Source organism: Mustela nigripes, chromosome 16, assembly GCF_022355385.1.
Source record: "Mustela nigripes isolate SB6536 chromosome 16, MUSNIG.SB6536, whole genome shotgun sequence".
Lineage (NCBI taxonomy): Eukaryota > Metazoa > Chordata > Mammalia > Carnivora > Mustelidae > Mustela > Mustela nigripes.
In genome coordinates this window covers 29,169,254-29,194,748 of record NC_081572.1, presented here as the reverse complement: position 1 = coordinate 29,194,748, position 25,495 = coordinate 29,169,254, and the positions used below count along the sequence as shown (strand labels likewise).

The 25,495-nt window shown below is 39.0% G+C and overlaps 1 protein-coding gene across 4 annotated transcripts in view; it reads right to left on the bottom strand.

Annotated features, from left to right (window-relative positions):
- The window catches only part of TOM1L1 (target of myb1 like 1 membrane trafficking protein), a 56,386-nt gene that overhangs the window by 1,290 nt on the left and 29,601 nt on the right, over positions 1–25,495 (bottom strand). For all 4 annotated transcript variants that reach the window (XM_059379731.1, XM_059379728.1, XM_059379729.1 and 1 more), the window contains 7 exons: positions 23,091–23,224; positions 17,723–17,783; positions 17,229–17,346; positions 16,245–16,341; positions 6,150–6,201; positions 4,147–4,249; positions 3,416–3,497 (listed from right to left, as the gene is read on the bottom strand). In XM_059379731.1, coding sequence (XP_059235714.1) covers positions 3,416–3,497; positions 4,147–4,249; positions 6,150–6,201; positions 16,245–16,341; positions 17,229–17,346; positions 17,723–17,783; positions 23,091–23,224 — 647 coding nt within the window. The remainder of the gene's footprint in view (positions 1–3,415; positions 3,498–4,146; positions 4,250–6,149; positions 6,202–16,244; positions 16,342–17,228; positions 17,347–17,722; positions 17,784–23,090; positions 23,225–25,495) is intronic.

Sequence of the window (25,495 nt, the reverse complement as noted above, 5' to 3'; positions counted from 1 at the left end):
AACACCTTAACTAAAAATCTGCCATTTTAGGTATTCAGGTTGTATCAGTGAATAAAAACAGATCTCTGCCCTTGAAGCTTACATTACATTATAGCTTTCTTAGAGCCTAATGTAATTCCCATGCATCTTACAAATATGTATCTCGTATAACCAATTCATTTTAGTTGTGACTCAGTGAAAAATGTGGCTCAAATTTGGACAGTTTGCTCTCTGCTTTACCAAAAAAAAAAAAAAAAAAAACCAAAAAACAAAAAAAAAAACAAAAAACAAAAAATTCAGTTTTTCCAGGTTTCAAAGCATTTAAAAATACTAACATTCTATCTTCTTAACCTATGTTATTACAGTCGAAACTCCTGAGCCCCCTTCAACTTATAAGTGTCATCTCTATACCTCATTTATAGTAATTTTTCATGGCATCGTTCAGTTCTTTTTATCTGTCTTACATAGGCCTATACCTAAGAAAACATCTAAACCTACAAATACAACATTGATACAGTATAGTAAAACATAGCTGGGGAAAGAAAATCTTATAAAAAAATCATAGTACTGCGAAGCCGTGTTCATCAATGTTACGAGGACCCAAGAGGGTCCAGAAATTTTAATGTATTTCCACAAAGCTATTTCAACTTCTTTCACTCCTCACATCTCTGGTCCCCCTCCTCTTACCACTCTTGGTCAGAAACCTCACTTAAAAGTAAATTAAATGCCGTGGTATGGAAACTTGCTCATCTCCCTATCACCAAATCTTCATCTTCTTCACCTATACCATCTTTCTGGCTACACCTGGCTTCTCAAACATGTTACTCACTCAGTCTTCCCCCTTTTTGAACTTCTGGTCTCCCTGTCTATTAGATCCTACTGGTCAGCATTCACAGATGCTCCATCATCTCCTATTTTCTAAAATAAGGGAGTCCTCAATCCCATGTCTACTTGGAGTGATCATCCCAGTAACCTCTAGCTACCAACCTGTTGGCCACAATCCCTTCATATGGAAGTTTATAGTGTCCTCTACACTAACCATCCCTACTTCCTCCCTTCTGTTAACACACTAAAATCTGGCTTCTCTCCCCACCAATCTAGCCAAACAGCTTACATCAAGGATTTCCTTCTACTTAATTCATTAACTAGTTTTCAGTCATCATATCCTCTTTGATGGTTCATCACAGCTGTATACTCCCTCCTGGTTTCCAAATTGCTCTTCCACATCTGCTAATAATAAGGTCCCTATTGCTCTCTTTGCTCTTGGCGTTGAATGTACCCAAACTCTGTCTACTCACAGTCTTTGTACCTGTTGTTCCCAGGGCCTACAAAACTGATTCCCAAACTTGTCACCTGACTGATACTTGAAGGTCTCAACCTTATTGTCACTTCCTCAGGCTTTCTCTACCCCTCATTTAAATTAGTTCTACCTGTTACAATCTTTCAAGTCACCATGTTCTTTCATACCATTAACACGATCTGTAAATATGTTTGCCTGTTTGCTTTCCCTTTTTTTTTTTTTTTTTTTCTTGAGTATGTTCCATGGAAACAGGGCTTGAATTAAGGACCCTGAGATCAAGCGTCAAGACACTTAACTGACTGAGCAACCCAGGTTCCCTGATTTCTTCTTCCACGCTAGATTTAACCTCCATGAGGATGGGGAGGACGCCTCTCACTCAACATTATAAATTAGGCATCAGTCATTGTCCTTGGCATATAGTGTTCAAGCATTTGCCAGATGAATCACGTGTACTTGTATGTATACAACATAAATATTGTACTCCTCCTATCAGAACAGAAATTCTTAACGTAGGGTTCATGGACAACTAGTGATGTGAAAATTCCACAACTTTTTCTACAAGGCTTTGTGGTTTTCCTTAGGGAGAATTTCCTAAGGTGAATTTTAATGGAATGAAACACCCTACCCCTCAGAAAGTAAGAACATCACAATGGTAGAGGATTCCAAAGCTCCACTTCTTCAGCTTTTCTTCTCACTCTCAAATTTAATATCTGTTGCACTGCCATATCTACTTAAAATTTCCTAATTAACTGGAATATAATAAACTCCACTTCCTCTTTGGATGCTATGTGATTCTGATTCCTTAAGTGACAGATATATTCAGTGATACTTTATCAACCAGAATGACTTAGGGAAATTTTGCAATCCTACATTATGAAAAAAAATATTTAATGAACTTCTAGGGGCACCTGGGTGGCTCAGTGGGTTAAGCCTCTGCCTTTGGCTCAGGTCATGATCTCAGGGTCCTGGGATCGAGCCCCGCATCAGGCTCTCTGCTCAGCGGGGAGCCTGCTTTCCCTTCTCTCTCTGCCTGACTCTCTGCCTACTTATGATTTCTCTCTGGTAAATAAAAAAAATCTTAAAAAAAAAAGTAATGAACTTCTAAGTCTGTTAAAATTCATAAATTATTCCAAAATGGATCACTGCATTATTGGTTTAAAACCAGAGGTCAGACCCTCAAATGTTTAACACATGCCAGGCTGATCAAATAAATGGACGAAGCAGGCCAGCCGGGGCCTGATCAACTGCAGCACATACCTTGCCTTAATGAGGCAGCTACTACTCAGTCCTAACGTAGTGCTAGCATTTAAAAATGCAGGCCTTGCTTTGCCACAGTACCAAAAGAATCCACAAGACCAGATACATACATACATATATATATAGATATAGATATAGATAGATAAATTGATAGATTTTTTTTTTTTACAATATCCCAGTTTTTAATTTTTGGCAATTAATTTTTAAATGCACGGTTTAAATTCCACATAGGTCAAACAGAACACAGCTGTAAGAAAGATACTGCCTAAAGGCTGTCAGTTTCCTAACAATGGTTTCCATAAATGTGCTTTGATCCTTTTTAAGAATTCTGGGGGTAATCGTCAAAGTATTAAAGCTCTAATGAGCCTACTTACTGTTGCATAAATATATACACTTGACCAACATGATATCATAAAATAATGCTCTAAGACCTTCAAGTTAAGAAGACACGTTTACACTAACTAATGCTTTATTAATCCGTTTTAAGTTGAACAATTTTTTTTCTGATTAGTAAAGAACAGTTAAAATAATCCATCAATGTGGTATTACTTATGTCACCAATTAGCGAATATAGTGCCCTTCTCAAGCTGGAGAGAACCTTTCTCCCAAGGCATCTATAAGGAACCCATTAATGTACACGATGGTTCCGGTTATTTCTTAATGTGCAGCCCCAGCATTTTTATTTTTTAGTCACAAGGCCGAGCACAATAAGACCATTAAGAGCAACAGCCTCCATAAAACCTCTTAAGTCATTTTTAATAAGGTCATCAATTTCTGCCAAGACCTAAACAAAATTAAATATAAAACCAAGCTCTGTTAGCTCTGTTACCAAAAGGAACCGAGATGAAAAATAAATTAATCATTTTGTAAATGACTTACTCTGTAGTGACAGCAGGAGCTAAGGGATCAAACTCCATTACCTCATAGTAATTGGGTGGCTGGAGATCATTCTTTGTCAATGCTTTAGGCAAAACACAAAAACAAAAAAAACACCCAACCAGTAAACACACATTGTATTTTTCAAGAACACTAGCACAACTAATATTCTCTTTATGATTCAGACTTCAAACATTAGGCCCTAAGAAACCCTGACAACCAGAAATAAATGCAACTGGTATTCTGATGCTATTCCCACATGCAACAAATCTCTATATAACAAAAGGTCTTCCAAACTTCAGCTAAAGATCCATTTACCTCGGCATTCCAAATACAACATTCAGCACAACACAAGCATTTTTATAATCTAATGTCGGTCATAATGGTATGAAGCTTCATGGAGCTTAAAAGGGCATATGAATGGGCGCCTGGGTGGCTCAGTGGGTTAAGCCGCTGCTTTCGGCTCAGGTCATGATCCCAGGGTCCTGGGATCGAGTCCAACATTGGGCTCTCTGCTCAGCGGGGAGCCTGCTTCCTCCTCTCTCTCTGCCTGCCTCTCTGCCTACTTGTGATCTCTCTCTGTCAAATAAATAAAATCTTAAAAAAAAAAAAAGGCATATGAAGTCTTCATTTTTCCTCTCTCTATACCTATTTCCAATCAGAAGTAAATCTCTGACAGACTTCTATATTCTCACCAGTTTTCTTTTTCAATGCAAATAATTGGTCTCAAATACCTGGATGATTGCTGGGCAAGGAAGGCAATCTCTGGCTTGATAGTGTTGCTGGAATGTTCTGCAGACTAACTGGCTGTAGTACTGAATTTGAATATTCTGGAAACTGAAGAAAGCATAGCACAATGTTTAAATAAACATTCTACATTAAGCTTTTCTTTTGTTTGTTAGATTCCCAGGCTTCTAAGTGGCACGATTCCAAGAACCATATACTCTCAATTGGACAAGAATTAAAAATTACGAACTATTACTTTTTTAGGTAATAACCATTTAGAACACTTACTACTTTTCTCTCTGGTTCCATGCCCACTGTACCTCATTTCCCATACAAAATGTAAAATTAACATGTTGCTTTAAAAAAAAACATGTGGCTCAGTTTAGCTTCTGTTGTTTCCCATTGACTAAAAAATCTCACCCTCAAACAGGAAAATAAATCTTAACCCTACAGAAGGGCATAAGGTGATGACATCAAATCAGAACCGATAAAGTCTTAGAAATATCTTTCTTCTTGTAAAGTCCTCATTCATTTCACAAATATGTCCTGGGCACCTACTAGATGCCAGGCACTATAAATAGGCCAAGACCCTGTACCCTTGAAGCAGACAATCAACAAATCTAAATAGATGTCCGATAACAAATACTCTTAAAAACAAACAAACCAACCAACCCAGCGTAACAGGGAGAATAAAGACTGGAGTAGATGGGGTGGGCTACTGCTGTGATAGTAGTGGTCAGGGAATGCCTCACTGTCGGAGCCCTGACTGAGGTGGGTGCTGGGAGTACCTAAAGGGACACAAGGTCATCTCTGAGGCAGAGGAGACCAGTGTGGCTGGAGCAGAGTGAGCCAAGGAAGAGAGGTGAGGTTAGAGAGGTAATGGGAGAGGAGAGATCAGCATTTCAGGTTTTTACACAGTAAAACAGAAGAGGAAAAATCATAGGGGGCTGTAGAGCAGTTAAGTAATACATGACTTTTTTTCCCCCCTTCTCCTAAGACTGCTCTGGTTTGAGAATAGATTGTATGATGGGGATGGGGGTGGAGAGGGAGATGAAGGCTAAGGCAGAGTAACCTGCCACTGCAATATCCATCTGATGGCCTGGACTGGCATGCAGAAGTGGAGGCAGTGAGAAGTGCCTAGAAAATAGGTCTGCTGTGAAGGGAAAAGGTGAAAAGGTAGAGGTCATGCACTGTTTTCCAAGGTTTTGACTTAAGCAACTGAAAGAGTGGAGGGGTCCTTGACTAAGGTGGGGAAGCCTGAAGGAAGAGGATGTGGAGAGCCAGGACTGGGAAGAACACAAAAAGAGATAACTCAGAAGGCGGATTTGTGAGTTCTGAGTTTAGGGAAGGGGTTTGGGCTGGGGGTACCAGTTGTAAATTGTCAGAGTCTGAATGGTATTTTAAGATACGAGACTAAAAGACTGGAAGAACAAATGTGAAAAGAGAAGTCTGTAGCCTAAGCCCTGGGGTCTGCAACCCTGGAAGGCCAGTAGAGGAGTGGAGGCCAGCAAAGGAGATAGAGAAGTGGAATTAAGAGGACAAAAGTGAGTGGTGTCTGAAAGGCACGTGTGCAAAAAAGGAAGAAGTGAGTGATTCTGTCACCTGCTGCCAATAAATCAGGTAAGATGAGCATCGAAAATTACAGTAGTAGATTAGTAATAATGGAGGTGACTGGAGACCATGAGAAGAGCTATATCAGCACACTGGGAAGAATGAGAGCCTGTATGAAACCCACCAAATAGGATGGAAGGAAAGAAGAGGAGACAGCTACTATAAACACTAAAGGAATTTTGATCTGTAACCATTTTTCTAATAGAAGTAAGATTCAGCCCGCCTATTTCGAAAGGCTAAAAATAAGATAAAGAGAAATCCTAACAAGGACTGTATTAACAGGTTATAGAACATATAACACAACACTGAAAAGAACATGAGATTTAATGACCAGGAATTTCTTCTCAGCCATGATAATCTGCTGCCTGGGGTGCTGCCTGGGAAGGGTTTCAGTACTTACACTTTCATATGTAGGACTTGAGGTGATGTTTTGGCTGGTCCTTTGGGTAAACCTAGGAGAGTATGACAAGACAGCTTGATTACCCTATAGTGAGAGCACAAATGCAAAAAGATGACTTCCTATGAACAAAAGCTAAAATAAACCTTCAGACTGCAATGAAATATTAATTTTATATAACAACGGTCATCTGGTTTCAGTGCCCATCAGCTTTTGATGCCCAAATACCGAAGAGAATAAAGACAAAGCACTATCTCATGGCGGTGGTAGCCCTGAGATCCTGAAGTATACATACTAGTGAGAATAAGCCGTCAGTTTTTCCATCAGAGAAGCTATGACCCTGTCATTTCCTGAAGGATGAGAAGCAATCCAGAGTAGAGGTTAGGAATGAGGCAGGAAGGGCCCTAGTTTAATGTAAGATGCACACACACACACACACTTCAGTTTGTCTTTCCCACTGAGGGCAACTAAAAAACCTGGAAAGGATGCATGGGACAAATATTTGAGGGCTGATAAGTAAATAGTTTATAGGATAACTGGGAAAGAAGACTAGATTTTGAGTATCACCAAATCATTGTGAATTTAACTCCCCCCCCACCTTGTATACCCAAACCTGAATGCAATACAGCCTAAAACCCGAGTGGGCAGTGAGAACAGCCAGTTCCAGGAGAAGCTCTTTTGTTTTCACTCAAGGAGCAGGAGACAGAAATCCTAATGCTCAGAGATAGTGTGGAAATTCCTTTTCCCCTTTTTTTTCTTTCTGTTCTCTCATCCTCTAAACCTGAGGCAATCCCAAAGTGGCTGAAGTGACAGTAGAAGCAAGAGGGACCTGCAGAGGTTTATTCATCAGAGGGGACCCTTCTTCTCTAACAAGTGTAACTGTGGTCCCAAGGACAGCACAAACACTGTCTTGCTGGTTTTTTTCTTTTCTGTCCCACCACTTGGTCCCAGACACATACACAGTCAAGGAAATGCATCACATATAACAGGGCAACTGAATCTCCAGCTTTCTGACTGGAGGAACAAAAAGGCAAATCCTAGAAAAGCAAAACACCAGAGAAATAACAAAGGGAGGAATTCAGAAAAATCTTTAAAAGTTGTTTATGACATCCTGTGCTCACTCCTTGATCTGTGCCTCTGTGGATTTGATCCCAATCAGGATGCCAAAGATTCTGAGAACTAAACACATAGCCATCCAGACCTCAGAGTGGCACACATGAGACAGATCAGAATAGCACAACAAAGCTTTGAAAACATAACTACTTTGGAACCAGCTACCTCCATATTACCAAATCCAGCACAAAGGCAGTAGGCTAAAGCTGAAGCATGAACCCAAGGAGGTTGTTTGCCTTCTAAAATCAAAACAGCCCCATCCTTGACAGGATATAAATAAGAGGAAGTGTATCCTAACATTAAAAATGCCTAGGATACAATCCAAAATTACTAGGCATGTGAAAAACTGGAAAAATTTCAACAGGCAAAAGAAAAGGCAATCAACAGAAGTCGGTATCAAGAGGACACAGATGTTAAAATGATCTCAGATTTTAAAGCAGCTATTATACAAGTGCTTCAACAAGCAACTGTGAACACTCATCATGCAAAAGAGATGGGAATATAGAAAGTTGTTTCAAAGAAAAATAAGATACAAAGAAGAGCCAAATAGTAACTTTAGAATCAAAAATATAATAACTGAAGTTTTTTAAATTTATAGAATGAGCTCCCTAGAAAAACGGGGATGACAGAGGAAACAGGCAGCAGAGAAATCCAAGATGGCAGAGGAGTAGGACACCTTAGTTTTGTTGGGTCCCAGAAATGCAGTTAGATAGCTATCAAATCATTCTGAACACCTGTGAACTCAACCAACAATCTAAGAAAATAATAGCTGCAACTCTACAAATAGAAAAGAGACCACTTTCTTCAAGGTAGGAGGTGTGGAGAAGTGAATCTGAGGTGATATATTGGAAGATAAACCATGGGTGGGGGAGAGCTCTGTAAGCTGACTACCCAAAAGTGATAGAGCAGCAGAGCGCAAAATCAGGACTTTTAGAAGTCTGCTCTGGTGAGGGACATCCCAGCCTTGAAAGGCACTCAGGTGGCAAAGCAGGGCAGAATCTTAGGTGGGACAGTGTATGGTCTCAGAATCAAGGTGCTAAATGAAGAAGATATGTAGCCATGAATACTTTATTCAGCAAGGCTATCATTCAGAATAGAAGGAGAGATAAAGAGCTTCCAAAAAAAACAGAAATTGAAAGAATTTTTTATTACTAAACAGACCTGCAAGAAATATTAAAGAGTAGGGCACCTGGGTGGCTCAGTTGGTTAAGCATCTGCCTTTGGCTAGCACTGGGATCCTGGGGTCCTGGGCTCAAGTCCCACGTTGGGCACCCTGCTTAATGGGGAGTCTGCTTCTCTCTTCTACTGTCCCTTCTCCCTGCTCATGCTATCTCTCAAATAAATGAATAAAATCTTTTTTAAAGGTGGCGCTTGGGTGGCTCAGTGGGTTAAGCCGCTGCCTTCGGCTCAGGTCATGATCTCAGGGTCCTGGGATCGAGCCCCGCATCGGGCTTTCTGCTCAGCAGGGAGCCTGCTTCCTCCTCTCTCTCTGCCTGCCTCTCTGCCTGCTTGTGATCTCTGTCAAATAAATAAATAAAATCTTTTTAAAAAATCTTTTTAAAAAATCTAAAGAAATATAAAAGAGGATTCTTTAAGCAAAGAAAGCACCCAAAAGTAACACAGACCAGAGACAATATAAAGAAACAGTGACTTTACAGGTAATACAATGGCACTAAATGTGTATCTTTCAATAGTTACTCAGTGTAAATGGGCTAAGTGCCCCAATCAAAACAAAACAAAAACAAAAACAAAACCCATTTATATGCTGTCTACAAGAGACTCATTTTAGACCCAAAGACACCTTCAGATTGAAACTGAGGGGGTGGAAAATAATTTATCATGCTAATGGACATCAAAAGAAAACTGGGGTGGCAATCCTTATATCAGACAAATTAGACTTTAAACCAAAGACTATAATAAGAGATGACGAAGGAAACTATATCATACTTAAAGAGTCTATTCAACCAGAAGATCTAACAATTTTAAATACTTATGCCCTTAACATGGGAGCAGCCCATTCTATAAACCAATTAATGACAAAACTAAAGAAACACATAATAAAATAATAGTAGGGGACTTTAATACCCCAATAGCTGCAATGGACAGATCATCTAAACAGCAGAACAACAAGAAGCAAGAACTTTATTATTATTATTATTATTTTTAACTTATTTTTAAATTAACATATAATGTATTATTTGTTTCAGGGCAAAGGTCTGTGTTTCATCAGTCTTATACCCAGAGCTCATTACACCACATATGCTTCTCAATGTCCATCACCCATTTACCCTTTACCTCTAACCCCCTCCCCTCCAGCAACCCTCAGTTTGTTTCCTATGATTAACAGTGTCTTATGGTTTGTCTCCCTCTCTGGTTTTGTCTTGAAACAAGAGCTTTAAATGACACACTGCACCAGATGGACTTCACATATATATTTAAAGCATTCCATCCTAAAACAACAGGATACACATTCTTCTTGAGTGGACATGGAATATTCTTCAGAATAGATAACATACTAGGGTCACAAGTCAGGTCTCAACTAGTACCAAAAGACTGGGATCATTCCCTGCATATTTTTGGACCACAATGCTTTGAAACTGGAACTCAATCACATGAAGAAATTTGGAAAGAACTCAAATACATGCAGGCTAAAGAACATCCTACTAAAGAATGAATGGGTCAACCAGGAAATTAAAGAATTAAAAAAATTCATGAAGACAAATGAAAATTAAAACACAATTGTTTAAAACCTTTGGGATGCATTGGGGCGCCTGGGTGGCTCAGTGGGTTAAGCCACTGCCTTTGGCTCGGGTCATGATCTCAGGGTCTTGGGATCGAGTCCCACATCGGGCTCTCTGCTCAGCAGGGGGCCTGCTTCCCTTCCTCTCTCTCTGCCTGCCTCTCTGCCTACTTGTGATCTCTCTCTGTCAAATAAATAAATAAAATCTTAAAAAAAGAAAAAAAAAACCTTTGGGATGCATCAAAGGCAGTCCCAAGAGGGAAATACATAGCAATACAAGCCTTTCTTGAGAAATAAGAAAGTTCTCAAATACACAACCTAACCTTTCACCTAAAGTTGCTGGAGAAAGATCAACAAGAAAAGCCTAAACCCAGCAGGAGACTAGACATAACAAAAATCAGAGCAGAAATCAATGAAATAGAAACCAAAAGAACAGTAGAACAGATCAATAAAACTAGGAGCTGGTTCTTTGAAAGAATTAATACAATTGATAAACTCCTAGCCAGACTCATCAAAAAGAAAAAAAGGAGGACCCAAATGAATAAAAATCATGAGTGAAAAAGGAGAAATCATGACCAACACCAAGGAAATATAAACAATTCTAAGAATATTTTATGAACAACTATATGTCAAAGAATTAGGCACTCTAGAAGAAATGGATGCATTCTTAGAGACATATAAACACCAAAACTGAAACAGGAAGGAACAGAAAACCTGAAAAGACCCAGAAGCAGCAAGGATCCTGAAAAAGTGATAAAAAAATCTCCAAGAAAAGGGGGCCAGGGCCAGATGGCTTCCCAGGGGGAATTCTACCAAACATTTATTTAATTTATTGAAGATTTTATTTATTTACTTGACAGACAGAGATCTCAAGTAAATCTCAGACGGAGAGGCAGGCAGAGAGAGAGAGAGGAGGAAGCAGGCCTCCTGCTGAGCAGCGAACCTGATGTGGGGCTCAAACCCAGGACCCTGGGACCATGACCTGAGCGAAAGGCAGAGGCTTTAACCCACTGAGCCACCCAGGCGCCCTCTACCAAACATTTAAAGAATTAATACCTATTCTTCTGAAGCTGTTCCAAAAAATAGAAATGGAAGGAAAACTTCCAAAGTCTTTTTATGAAGCCAGAATTATCTCGATCCCAAAACCAGACAAAGACCCCACCAAAAAGGAGAATTATAGACCAATATCCCTGATGAAGATGGATGCAAAGATTCTCACCAAATACTAGCCAATAGGATCAAACAGTACATTAAAAGGATTATTTACCACGACCAAGCGGGATTTATTCCTGGGATGCAAGGGTGGTTCAACATTTGCAAATCAATCAATGTGATACACTACATTAATAAAGGAAAGGACGGGAACCATATGATCCTCTCTGTAGATGCAGAAAAAGCATTTGACAAAGTACAGTATCCTTTCTTGATTAAAACTTCACAGTGTAGGGACAGAGGGAACATACCTCAGTATGTTCATAAAAACCATCTACCAAAAGCCCACAGTAAATACCATTCTTAATGGGGAAAAACTGAGAGCTTTTCCGCTAAGGTCAGAAACAAGGGAGGGATGTCTACTATCACCACTGTTGTTCAATATGGTACTGGAAGTCCTAGCCTCAGCTATCAGACCACAAAAAGAAATAAAAGTCATCCAAATCGGCATAGAGGAAGTCAAACTCTCACTCTTCGCAGATGACATGATACTCCATGTGGAAAACCCAAAAGACTCCACCCCCAAATTGCTAGAACAGGAATTCTGAAAATGGCAGGATACAAAACCAATACACAGAAATCAGTCACATTCTATATGTTAACAATGAGAGGAAAGAGAAATTAAGTAGTTGATCCTAATTACAATTGTAGCACCAAAAACTGTAAGATGCCTGGGAATAAACCTAACCAAAGTAGCAAAGAATCTGTATTCAGAAAACTATAGAACACTCGTGAAAGAAACTGAGGAAGATAAAAAGAAATGGAAAGATGTTCCATGCTCACAGATTGGAAGAACAAATATTGTTAAAATGTCTGCTACAATATAATCTATACATTCATGGTGATCCTTACCATAATACCATCAACTTTTTTTCACAGAGCTGGAACAAATAATCCTAAAATTTGGAACCAGAAAAGACCACATGAATAGCCAAAGGGATATTGAAAAAGAAAACCAAAGCTGGTGGCATCACAATTCCAAACTTCAAGCTCTATTACAAAACTGTAATCATCAATACAATATGGTACTCACATAAAACCAGACATACAGATCACTGGAACAGAAGAGAACCCAGAAATGGACCTCTATGGTCAGCTAATCTTTGAGAAAGCAGGAAAGAATATCCAATGGGGAAAAATACAGTCTCTTCAACAAACGGTGTTGGGAAATTTGGACAGCCACGTGAAGAATGAAACTGGACCATTTTCTTACACCAAACACAAAAATAGATGCAAAATGGATTAAAGACCTCAATGTGAGACAGGAATCCATCAAAATCCTAGAGGAGAACACAGGCAGCCGTAACTTCTGTCTAGACCTGTCTCCAAAGGCAAGGGAAACAAAGGCAAAAATGAACTACTGGGACTTCATCAAGATAAAATGCTTTTGCACAGCAAAGGAAACACTTGACAAAACCAAAAGACAACCGACAGAATGCGAGAGGGTATTTGCAAATGTCTTACCAGATTAAGGGCTAGTATCCAAAAATCTATAAAGAACATATCAAACTCAACACCCAAAGAACAAATAATCCAATCAAGAAATGGGCAGAAGACATAAACAGACATTGCTCCAAAGAAGACATAAAAATGGCCATCAGACATATGAAAAATATTCCACATCACTCAGCATCAGGGAAATACAAATCAAAACCACAATGAAACACCACCTCACAAACCAGTTGGAATGGCTAAAATCAACAAGTCAGAAAATGACAGATGTTGGTGAGGATGCAGAGAAAGGGGAACCCTCCTACAATGTTGGTGGGAATGCAAGCCGGTGCAGCCATTCTGGAAAGCAGTTTGGAGGTTCTTCAAAAAGTTGAAAGTAGAGCTACCCTACAACCCAGCAATTGCACTACTGGGTATTTACACCAAAGATACAGGTGTAGTGAAAAGAAGGGGCACATGCACCCCCATGTTTATAGCAGCAGTTTCCACAACAGTCAAAGTATGGAAAGAGCCCAGATGTCCATCAACAGATGAATGGATAAAGAAAATGTGACACATATGTAAAATGGAATAGTACTCAGCCACCAAAAAATTGAAATCTTGCCATTTGCCAAGGACATAGTGGAACTAGAGGGTATTACACTAAGCGAAATAAATCAGTCAGAGAAAGATGATTATCATATGATCTCACTCATAAGTAGAATTTAAAAAAGAAAATAGGATCATCGGGAAAGGGAGGGAAAAATAAAACAAGATGAAATCAGAGAGGGAGACAAACCACAAGAGGCTCTTAAACATAGAAAACAAACTGAGGGTTGCTGGAGAGGGGGCTGCATGGGGGTGACTGGGTGATGGACATTAAGGAGGGCATAATGAGCAACTAATAATACATTATAAGTTAATTAATTGAACTTAAATAAAAGATTTATTTATGTAAAAAAAAAAGAAAAAGGCAGCAGAATTGAACTTAAATCAATAGAAATTATCCTATCTTAAGGAAAAAAACAAAACAGAAAAAGAGTGAAAAAAGTAAGGAACAGAACTCTAGGCATTTACCAGACAATGATATCAGATCTAATAGTTGTGTCATCAAGAGTCCCAGAGGAACAGTAGAACATGTAGTTTTGAGCAAATATTTGAACTATAAGGCTGAAAACTTCACAAATCTGGTGAAAGACATAGACCCACAGATTCAACAAATGCAGTATAGTAGGTTGAATGGTGCCCTACCTGCAAAAGATATCTCCTTGTCCTAATTCCTGGAACTTGTGAATGTGACTTGATTTGGAAATGGATCTTTTCAGATATTTTTAAGCTAAGGATCTTGAGATTATATTATTATATTAATTGAATTATATTAATTGAATGAGCCTTAAATCCAATGACAAGTGATCTTAAAGAAAAAAGCAGAGGGAGATTTGAAACACACAGATCAGACAACATGAAGGTAGAGGCAGAAAGTGGAGTGATGTGGGCCAAGCCAAGGAAGCAAACAAACAAACAAACAAAAAAAAACTGCTAACAGTCACCAGAAGCTAGAAGAATGAAGAATGCTGCTAGTCTCTAAGAGTCCTGCAGAGAGTGTGGCCCTGCAGATTTCAGGTTTCTAGCCTTCAGAAGTATGGGATATTTATAAGCTTTATAGAGACATTTTTATAATTGGATTTCATCTATATAGTCACTTCTTATTACACAACACGATTTGCAGGATAAAGGAAAACAGAATCAGTTACTTTGCATCACATTATTTACTAAGCAACTTCCTGGAAATCTGCCTACAGCATTGCAGCATTGCTTGCATCACAGTTATGTGATGGTACCGACCGACTAGTTGTTTACAACACAGCCACCAACACTATTCGTTATCAACACGTGAAGCTGTCCTCAGTCCTCTCCTTCCCTTTTGTTTCTTTCTTCCCATTTTGATTCTTCTTTCTCATTTCCCTTCTCTGCCTCTGCCCCACCCTCACTCCTTTTAAGTAGAAAAGTAATTCAGTGCTTGAGCACAAACACTGGGTAACTCTAAAAACATGTCTAAATCCACTGATGTGAAAACCCATGTATTTTTATCAAGATATGCCAAGCTATGTTGAGTGAAAAACAAATGTGAGGTTCATAGGGGTATGTAGAGTATGAGTATGCTATATTTAATAAAGGAGGAAAAAATCGTATTCATTATTTACTCAAAGACACTTTGGAAGGACAAGTAAGAAAGTGGCTATCAGGGTAGAAGCAAGATTTGACATAAGGGGAAGCAATGGGGTAGGGTGAGATCAAGTACTGTCCTTGCAGATCTTTTTATATCATTTTGATACCTGAATCATGGAAATCCACTATTACCTAAAATACTACATTTAAAAGGAAAAAAAAACCCCAGCCTTTCATACAGAAAATCCAACTTCTGTTTATTTTTTGCTATATCTAGTGTATCCAGCTTCTCCTTGACCTTAAGGCAATTGTGCCTTTTTCAGTTTCTTCTGCATCCTTCTTGTGTTTCTTAACACAAAGAGGCAAATGTTTATATTATTTCTTACTTTCTTATGCAAACATACATTACTTTGCACACTTTTTCACTTCATCATAATATATTGGTGATTGTTCCTCAGAGAGAGTCTACTTTTGTCCCCTGGTTGTGTAATAATACATTGTGTAGATATTTAGGCCACCGCTGATGCATAGTTGAGTCATTTCCAATTATTAGCTACGCCCAAATGTTGTCAAGAATAATCTTGTGAACACCTCATTTTGCATAAGCAAGTATGAATTCCTAGAAATGAGACGGTGGGTTCAAAGACAAATGCATTTATAATTGTAACAGATATTACCACTTGCCCCTCAAAAGAACTGCATAATTTTATGATAGTAGCTGTTTTCCACCGCCAGTAAAGTCCATTAACAAACATTCAGACTCTTACCAATCTGTGAGGTGAAAAATAAAAAGTCACTGTAGTTTTATACTTCCATAATTTTAAGTAAGGTTGAGCATCACTGCATCTGTTTATGGACCATCCATCTCTCTTTTCTGGTGACCTATCAATTCATCTGACCTGCTTCTTCATAGCTTATGAACTTGGGCCGTTTCAATTCCCTAAATCTCAGCCTCTTCTCCTGTAAAATCGGCATAATGACAACAGCATAGATGCAAGAGTTTTTGCAAAGATTAAATGGAATAAACAAACACAGCTTAGCAAAGTGCCTGGCACATGGCAAGTGCTCCATAATTCGTGTGGCCATTTTTTTGTTTTACCTCCCTTGTCATTCAATTCCCCTTGTTCTTCCCCCACTGTTACCACTGAAAAATAAATAATTTTTGGAAGGCTTACCACCTAGACTGCTGTATTAGGGGTTACATATAGCATCTCAAGGAATACCCTAGAAGTATTCTCAGAAGAAAAATGAAGGTTCACCCTGGTGAAGTTTCTCATCCAGGGTCACGCAGCTGGTAGGAAGCAGAGCTGAGAGTCTATCGCAAGACTGTCTGATTCCCAAGTCTCTACATTTCCTCTTACGTCATGCTTTCTTAAATATAAGGAATCAGAAGAAGATGGTATTACCTCTGTGGTATTACTGGACATACTTACAAGGGTGTTTCCATATTTTCCAAGGCTAGCAAATCCACCTGTGGACGAAGACTGGGGTTCAAGTTGTTTGTTACGGCAGGACTTGGAGAGCTAAAATCTAGAACAAAAAAATGGACTTGTTTCGCTTTAAAAAACATTTTTTCATTCAGTTATTCTGGCTCAATTTTACACATTAAAAACAAAACAAAACAAAACAAAACAGATATTTCTGCCACCGTAAAATCGTTTCCTCAAACAGAAATTAAAGGACATTATTAAATGGTAACTGGGAAGAGAAATGCTGCCACAAAAAAGGATGTTGTGAAGGTAACAAATGTTATTATATTGGGTCTTCTGAAATTCCAAACTGATCTAGAATAGAAAGAATTTTGTGTGTCTTGTTCTCTCAGGCACAAAAGTAAAAAGCCAGGGCACATATGGAGCTCTACCCTCTTCTCCCCAAGCTCTCAACTTCCTATAATCCTGAGACACCCCAAAGTAGAAAAGTCTCACAGGTTGGATGGCTATAAGGTGGCAGACAGAGGATTTCCACTTGGACTTCTACCTCAAAAACCTGTGTTTTTTTTTCCTCCACATTTCACCACCATGTAGGTCATTCCTCCTAATTCCTGACTTTCTCGATCAGCATCAAAAATATTCCCTTACCTAATGCTGTAGCCCAGCAGAGAAACCCAAAGGTCATAGTGTGTGGTACAGAGTGGTTTTAAGTGTGGCCATGATGTTGAACCACCTCTATAAAAGTAGACCAGGTGAATTTGATGCGATTCTAAGCCAGAGGATGAGTTTCAGGGATCCCCCTCCCATATATCCCACTTCTGGGTTTGACCCAACCATTTGCCAAGGAATAATTACATCTCCTGATACAGTTCTCTGACATTCAAACGGACTTCAATCCTTCCCAGGTTGCATTTAATCATGAAACCAAGCAGAACTGTTTCACATAAAGCTCTTCTGCTGGTCTGAAAGGCCCATGTGCTTATTTACTTAAGTCTGAAAGCTGAGCATTCACGGTGTTGAGTTCTCCCAGAGTGGCCCTAGGCATTGGAGGACTAAGCCTAAGGTCCAAGAGATCACAGGATGGGGCAGAAGGTTCACTGGTAGTCTGAAAACAAACAAAAACACAATTCAGAAAAAAAATCTCAGTTTATCATGGCTTTCTCCCCAGGGACTTTTTTTTTTTTTTTTTTTTTAAAGGAAAATCCTATTTGGATGCATCTCGAAGAACTCTATTCAACAGGCAACACTCGTACTAATCGCATCTCACCATCTACGTGAGTTGCTGCTTAATCAAACAATCTTTTTAAGACCTCTCACTAGTAGCTTAATAATATCGAGTTGTTAAGGCAAATACCACCACCAAAACCACTCCAAATTGTTAAGGAATATCTCCTCTGTTTTAAGACTTGTTTTAGGTAAGTCTCATTCCCTACAATTTGTAAAATGTTCAATTGTTTTTTATAACATTTCTGTTCACTTACATTGGCATCTTCCCTCTGGTTCCTATTCTGCTCCAAAATCCTTTGTTGGTTCCGAGTGAATCTGTTTGAGTTAGAAAAATTTAAGTATTTGAAAGAAAAAATAGGTGAAATGCTATAATCCTTAACAAATTATTAACACACAAATATTCAGGAACAAAGATAATCAGCCTCATCCCCACTGACTCCTAATAAAGTATGTTAATAACTTTAAAAAAATTTCTTTCCATTTTATAAGGGTAGTAATGCCTTTAGAGAAAACTATGAGAAAATGAATGTATATTAAAAACTAGTAATAGGGATGGCTTGGATGGCTCGGTTGGTTGAGCATCTGACTCTTGATAACTGGCTTGGGTTGTAATCTCTGGGTCATGAGATCAAGCCCCACATCAGGTTCCGTGTTGGACGTGAAGTCTGCTTGAGGTTCTCTCTCTCTCCTCTGCCCTTCCCCACTCCCACCCCTGGCTTGCTCATGCGCTCACTCTCTCTCTTTCTCAAATAAATAAATGAAATCTTAAAAAAAAAACAAAAACTAGTTGTAATTCCATCACCTAGAAATGGTCCCTATTAATATCACAATGTATTTCCTTTTGGTATCTTTTTCTGTAAGTTAATCTATTTTTAAACTTATTTGCGATTATATTTCACATAGTTCTGTATCTTAATTCAGTTGTGTTGTGAGCATTTTCCAGTTATTCAGAAATGCAATTTTTAGTGGCTGCATATTTTACCTTATGAACATAGCACACATTTAACTACCTTTTTTTTTTTTTGAAACAAACAACCAACCAACCAGATTTTATCTATCCATTGGAGAGAGAAAGAAAGAGAGTGCACATGAGCAGAAGAGGCAGAGGGAGAGAGGGAGAGGAAGAAACAGACACCCCACTGAGTGTAGAGTCCGACACAGGGCTCAACCCCAGAACCCCGAGATCATGACCTGAGATGAAGTCAGATGCTTAACCCACCTAGCATCCCCACACTTAACTACTCTTAAATATTTCACTTGTTTCCAATCCCATTATAAATACTATTCCATAAAAATTCAAATACATTCAACCTATTTTCATTGTTTCTCTTGATTTTTATGATGCCTGATATCTACTAAAAATATTGAACTTTACAATTTTACATTGCTCATACATTGGGAATAAAGAGAGCAGATAAATAAATGAACAATAGTTTTGAAGGAATAGTGAAGTTGAAGGCAGTAGTCCAAGGATCAAGTGTCAGCTTTATTATCACAAACTGTAGGATCGTGGATATAACTTCTGATCCTCAGTTCTCTACCTGCTAAAAGAGGATAGCAGCATTTGAAGCATTTCCTCAGAAAGTTATTTTCAGGGGTGACCCCTAGAAAGATAATACAGGTGGATTAATGCAGAAATGCTTTGCAAACTAAGAGTTGCCTTAGCAACATACTAAATTAGAACATGCACTTAGGTTTAAGGATTTTTCCCCTTCTAAAACACGTTTTTTCCTCCACCTCCTTATGGCACTAGCTTCTTCTACATTAGTTATGTGCTGGGTATGAACCACCCTCACAGATCAACCCTCGAGCAACAAACTTGTTTTCTTATTTGCACAACTCTTCTCTAGATGTAATGAGCAGACACTTTAGGGGATGTTGGAATAGGGCAAATGTATTTTGCACATGGATGGATGAGAATCTTTGGGGGAACAGAGGGCAGACTGTGATGAACAGAATGGAGATTCCCCCCTTCCGAGATACCCATATCCTATCACTGGAACAGTGAATGTGTTAGCTTGGAAGGCATATGGAAGGTTGCCTTAATAGGAAGAACTTAATAGGGAGATTAGCCAGGACTGTACAGATGAGCAATGTAACCACAAAGGCCCTTAAATGTGAAGAGACATGCAGAAGAGGAAGCAAGAATGATACAATATTAAAAAACTCAACGAGACGATGTTGGCTTTGAAGATGGTGGAAAGGAATCATGAGCCAAGGAGAGTGGGCAGCCTTGAGAAGCTGCAAAAGTTAAGCAAATGGATTCTCCTCTAGAGCCTCCAAAAACAAATGTAACCCTATCGACACCATGATGTTAGCCTGGCAAGACCTATTTTTGGACTCTTACCAAACTAGGTAATATGTTTATGCTGTTTTGAACCACTAAATTTGTGATGATTTGTTATAGCAGCTATAGGAAACTAATACACCAAGACTATGATCTTTTCCAGGGGCAAAATATATTTCTCAGAAGCTTCAGACTTAAGTGTTTCTGTCCCACAGTTGACTGCAGTTGCTTTTGGCACACATGGTTCAGAGCTGAACCGGAAGGAGCCATTCACAGAAGGAACCCAATCTCTTGATATCTAGGCATTCCCCTTCAGAAGTTATGAGTCCATGGTCTTCATGGTTTGTAATAGAATTCGCCAAAATGAAAACCAGAAGGCAGCACTCTGCTGACAGCCATGTGGTCTTCCTGAGCTATCTTCCCACTTAACCAAGATTTATATCACACAAAACAAAAGGCAAGAAGTTGAGTTTGTTCAGTGCTCAGACAACACTGGTTGCAGGGCTCACATGCTCAATCAATGCCCAGTCATCTTTTCACATGAAGGGCCTGTGGTCTCTGATAAGGTAGTACATAAGAGACAGTGAAGGAAAAAACTCCATTTCACAGCTACTGGTTTTATGTCACTGATTCTCTTGGTTCATTCATGGATCAACAGAAAAATCTAATCAGTAAGTTAAATGGCCCAGTGGGATACTAATGGGGAGGAGGGAGAAATTAATATTTAATGAGTGTCAACATGCTAGCACTCCCCAAGATGCTTTTATATACATTAATTCATTTAGTTCTCAAAACAAAAATGAAACCTTGAAAAGAGGTAATACTATCCTCTTTAATAGACAGGAACAAACTTAAGTCTTAAAAAGGTAAGCAGTTTTCCCAGAAATCCTCAAGATTTGATTCACAAAAAATTTTTTTGAATCCAGCCCTGTTCCCCTATTTCCATTATGAACCACTAAGTAGGGTCCACACAAGGGAAAAGTGTCTCACCCACAACGCCAACATCATTCCTATTGAGAGATGAGGATCTAGAAAAAGTGTGGGGAGCTCAGATGCTCTGGAATTACTAAGACAGGAAGTCCTAGGGATAGTTTTAGAAAGAGACCAGGAGACTTGTCTGGGGCTATGGGGCTTTTTTCCCCTCCTTCTTTTTTCAGGTTCCTAATAATGGATCTTTGGGTGTATTTATGTACACTGCTTTACACAATATTTTAAAAGCACTGAAATAAGTTGTTTTATATAGGTAATATTGTTAATTCAGAAAAAAACACACAAAAAAACCCTCAAAAAAACAAACAAAGAAAGATTTTAATTGTTAACTCAGATTCATTTGTTTTAACTTTTTATTAGGAAACTTTCAAACCTATAGGAAAGTAAAGAGAACAATATACTGAACACCCCTGTATTCCTCAGCTAAGTTTAATAACTGTGTATCTTTTGCCGTATTTGCTTTATGTATTTTTTGCTGAAGTATTTAAAATTATGTTATATAACTTTATTACATTTATATTAAATATACTGTTTATTTAATATAAATATATTAAAATATATAACCATGACATTTCATCCCTAGATATTTTAGAAGGCATTCTCCAAAAATAAAGACATTTTTCAGCTTAACCACTGACTTAACCATTGTATTTTCCTCCTTAAGCTCTTAATATTAATTAATATTCAATCCAGGGGCGCCTGGGTGGCTCAGTGGGTTAAATCGCTGCCTTCAGCTCAGGTCATGATCTCAGGGTCCTGGGATCAAGTCCCACATCGGGCTCCTTGCTCAGCAGGGAGCCTGCTTTTCTTTCTGCCTCTCCCTGCCACTCTGCCTGCTTGTGTGCTCTCTCTCTGACAAATAAATAAATAAAATATAAAAAAAATTAATATTCCATCCATATTCAAATTTCTCCCATTAGCAACTAAATATTTTTTAATGTTAGCGTGCTCAAAGTAGGATCGAGGCAAAGCCCACACACCACATTTGGTTGTTGTTCCTTTATTTTTTTAATTTTAATTTTTTTTTTAACCTTTTGACTCCCTTCTCCCCATTCCTCTCACCTCCCACCTCCTGTGTCTCTAGCAAGCACCACTGCATTCCTCTGCACCTATGAACGTGGTTGGTTTTGTGTTGTTTTTGCTTTTCTTGTTGGATTTTTTTTGTTTGTTAGATTCCACAGGAAGCTATATTTTTATACATTAAGACAGAGGAAAAAGTCACCTGTCAGTGTAGGCATGCCCTAGCTCCTGGTGGGGGGCAGGGAGGTTGGATCCTGGCTGCTCACTCTCTTCCCAGGCCTGTGTGCTTTTCTGTAGCTTCACAAACCCTCCGAGCTCCTTCTCTGCATCGTGCCCCATCGATGCCCCCTCATTTTGCAGTACTCACCACACCTGCACTTCCTCATCAACACTGCCCTCCCTCCTCTGCACTTGGATTACATCTGGCTGATACACTTACCGAGCAGACCCCCTGCACTTTGTTTCACTGCACTTATTTCAATTTCCAAGTGTGTCTACTTGTACTTAAAGGCGTTTTCCTGACTTAGAGCCTTGTCTATCAATAGATTATAAGACTTATTTTGATGAATGAAGGAACTAGAAACAACTAAAACACCTAATAAGTGAACCGGGAAAGACATAGACTATTACGGAGCGCTTAAACATAACAGCTTATCAAAAGGAATTCAAAGCACAGACCACAGAGATACTTGTTACACGGTGAATAAAATCGAGAAAAACAGAAGCGTATGTTTTTTTCCATGATCACAACTATAAAAATGCAGAAAAAAGGCGAAAACATTAGTGACAAAGTGGTGAGTATTTAAAATTTTTGCCTTCATCGTTTTCTGAATGGAAATGAAAAAAGAACAACTCTGCTCATATACAAAATGTCCCCAACTACTGCTCTGGTGTAGTACAGACTGTTTTCTTCATATACAATGTCGTCCCCTCTCCTCTGCACTGTTCTTTGTTCTTGTCCATCGTGAACTTAGGATAAACCTTACTCTTACTGTGATGCTCTGTTTATACTGTTCATCTGTTTGCATCTACAATGTGCTCATTGCAGATGTTATCAGGTGAATAAGATCCAGGCCCTGCTGTGGTCAGATGTTTGTGCTGCACAAGAATGCCCAAGAATGCTCCCAGCACTGCGTAGACGTGCCTTACTCTTGCAAGCCATATCACAACCTCCCAGAAGGCCAGGCTCACATTCCCTCTCTTGGAAGGAAGGCAGCCTTGATCTTAACCTAGTATTCACCCAGCAGGTACTCTTACAAGAATGCCGAGTCACTCTGGAAGAAATTACAAGTGGGAGAGAGTGGATAGGATGCACATCAGCTCACCTCTCACATCCAAGGAGGGCGTTATTCAAATCCTCGTTCACTTGAATTAGCTCAATGGTAACGTCTTCATTCTCCACCACTATGAGCAGGTCCATGATCCTCTCCTGCATCTCCCGACCTGTCTTGTAAAGTTTCTGCCAAAGAAAGGAAAAACATTTCATTTTCCACGCTAGGGAAGTCCTATTAAGAACTGATGCACCAATGCGTGTATGTCGGTTGATCACGTCCCCCATGAGTCACCTATGGGAGATTACCAAAGTATTTAATTATGTAACACTTGTCCTTCTTATCAGAAGGCGATGAGTTACACATGATCATATTTTCCTCTAAAAACCAAAATAGGTACCATAAGAATAGGTACACTGCACAGAACACTAGACTAGAAATTAGAACTGGTATATGGGAATTCTAGAGGTACTGCTTACAACCGCAGAATACAGAAATCACCTGTTTTCTAAATCTCAGTTTCCTCATTTGATAAGTGAAAGTTATACTGGTTGCCACATCTACCTCAAGGGGTGACATAAAAAGCAAATGAGATATGAAATGAGGAACTCTAGGACTATAAAGCACTACATAAAACACAAAATGCTTACTGTCGCTATTAGTGATAGTAGAAGAAAGTAGTAGTTAAAATACATTTATAGTGGCACAATTTTCCTATTATATTTCACTCAAATAAATATTTAAAGTTTACAATTAACAGTATCAGATTCCAAGGTAAACTGAACCAAAATTAAAAAAAAAAAAAAAAAGAAGAAGAAGGTCAGGGATACTATTCTTGTTTGGAGTCACTACATTAAGCCAGGACTGCATTCCCCAAACTAGCTTTTCCTCATAAGCATCACGGCACCTACAGCTGACACACTGATTCAGAATCTCCAGAGCTGAAAAGGGTCTGGGAATCTTTTTTTTTTTTTTTTTTTTTTAAGTAAGCATCTTGAAGTGTCTCTTATGTACCCTGACAATTTGAAAACTGCTGCCTTACAACTTATATCCTTATAGGCAAGCCTGAGGAGCATATAACTAATACTCATATTTCTTCAAAGCCACCCCAAATAGAATTTGTAAACATTAACAGTCCATTAAGGTGAGGGAAGAACACCTTCAAAATGAGAGTGACAGAACTTGCTAGATCATCAGACTATTCCATTATCTGACTCGTTTCCCCTCAAGAAAGACAGTCAAAACCATTTAGAATCTCTAACCATCTATTACAAGAGTCCTGACAGGAAATCTCTAAATAAACCCATCAGCGCATTAGTCACTGACATTTGGACTCAGAAGTAAAAGCCACTACCCTCTATAGAATCCTAACAAAAAACATTTAGAAGACAAAGGGAAATGAAAAGCAAAAAAGCAATAAAGACAGAGAAAGGATAGACTCTGGTTTTTGTAACCCCCATCTGCTGCTGGAAAAACTGTCTTATTTGCTAATGACGTGGCCACTATCAGCAGAAGTTGGCAAACTTTTTTTTTTTTTGGCCAACTTTTTTCTTAAAGGCCCAGATAATATTAAATATATTCTGTTTTGTGGACCATATATTCTCTGTCAGAGAACACAACTACCGGACTCAGCCATTATAACATGAAAGCAGCCTTGGGTAATATGCAAATAAGTAGGTTTGGCCATATCCGAATGAAACAAAGACAGGTGGTAAGCTAAATTTGGCTTTCGTATGGTCTCCTGGAATAGTGCAGAGAGCAGACTTTAGACTCAGTACAACAAAGACCACTCCCGTATGCATACCTGACATGGGATTTTTCTAGTTAAATTTAAGATTCGGTTTTGTTTTGCTTTTTACACATCTATAAAACAAGGATAACAAGTATCTTGCAGGGTTGTTTTAAAAATAGGAAACGAGTGGAGGGGCACCTGGGTGGCTCAGTGGGTTAAAGCTTCTGCCTTCAGCTCAGGTCATGATCCCAGGGTCCTGGGATTGAGCCCCACATTGGGCTCTCTGCTTAGCAGGGAGCCTGCTTCCTCCTCTCTCTCTGCCTGCCTCTCTGCCTACTTGTGATCTCTGTCAAATAAATAAATAAAATCTAAAAAATAAATAAATAAAATATAGGAAACAGTAGGGGCGCCTGGGTGGCTCAGTGGGTTAAAGCCTCTCCCTTCAGCTCCAGTCGTGATCCCAGGGTCCTGGGATGGAACCCCACATTGGGCTCTCTGCTCAGAGGGGAGCCTGCTTACCCCTCTCTCTCTCTCTGTCTGCCTCTGTGTCTACTTGTGATCTCTGTCTGTCAAATAAATAAAAAAAGAATCTTTACAAAAAAAAAAAGGAAACGGTAAAGTTGAAACCCCAGGGTGTCCGGCACGTAGTGGGTAGTCAATGTATTAATGATTGCACAAGGAAGTATCACTGGAAAGTTAACTAGATAGCTAATACAACCCTGTAATA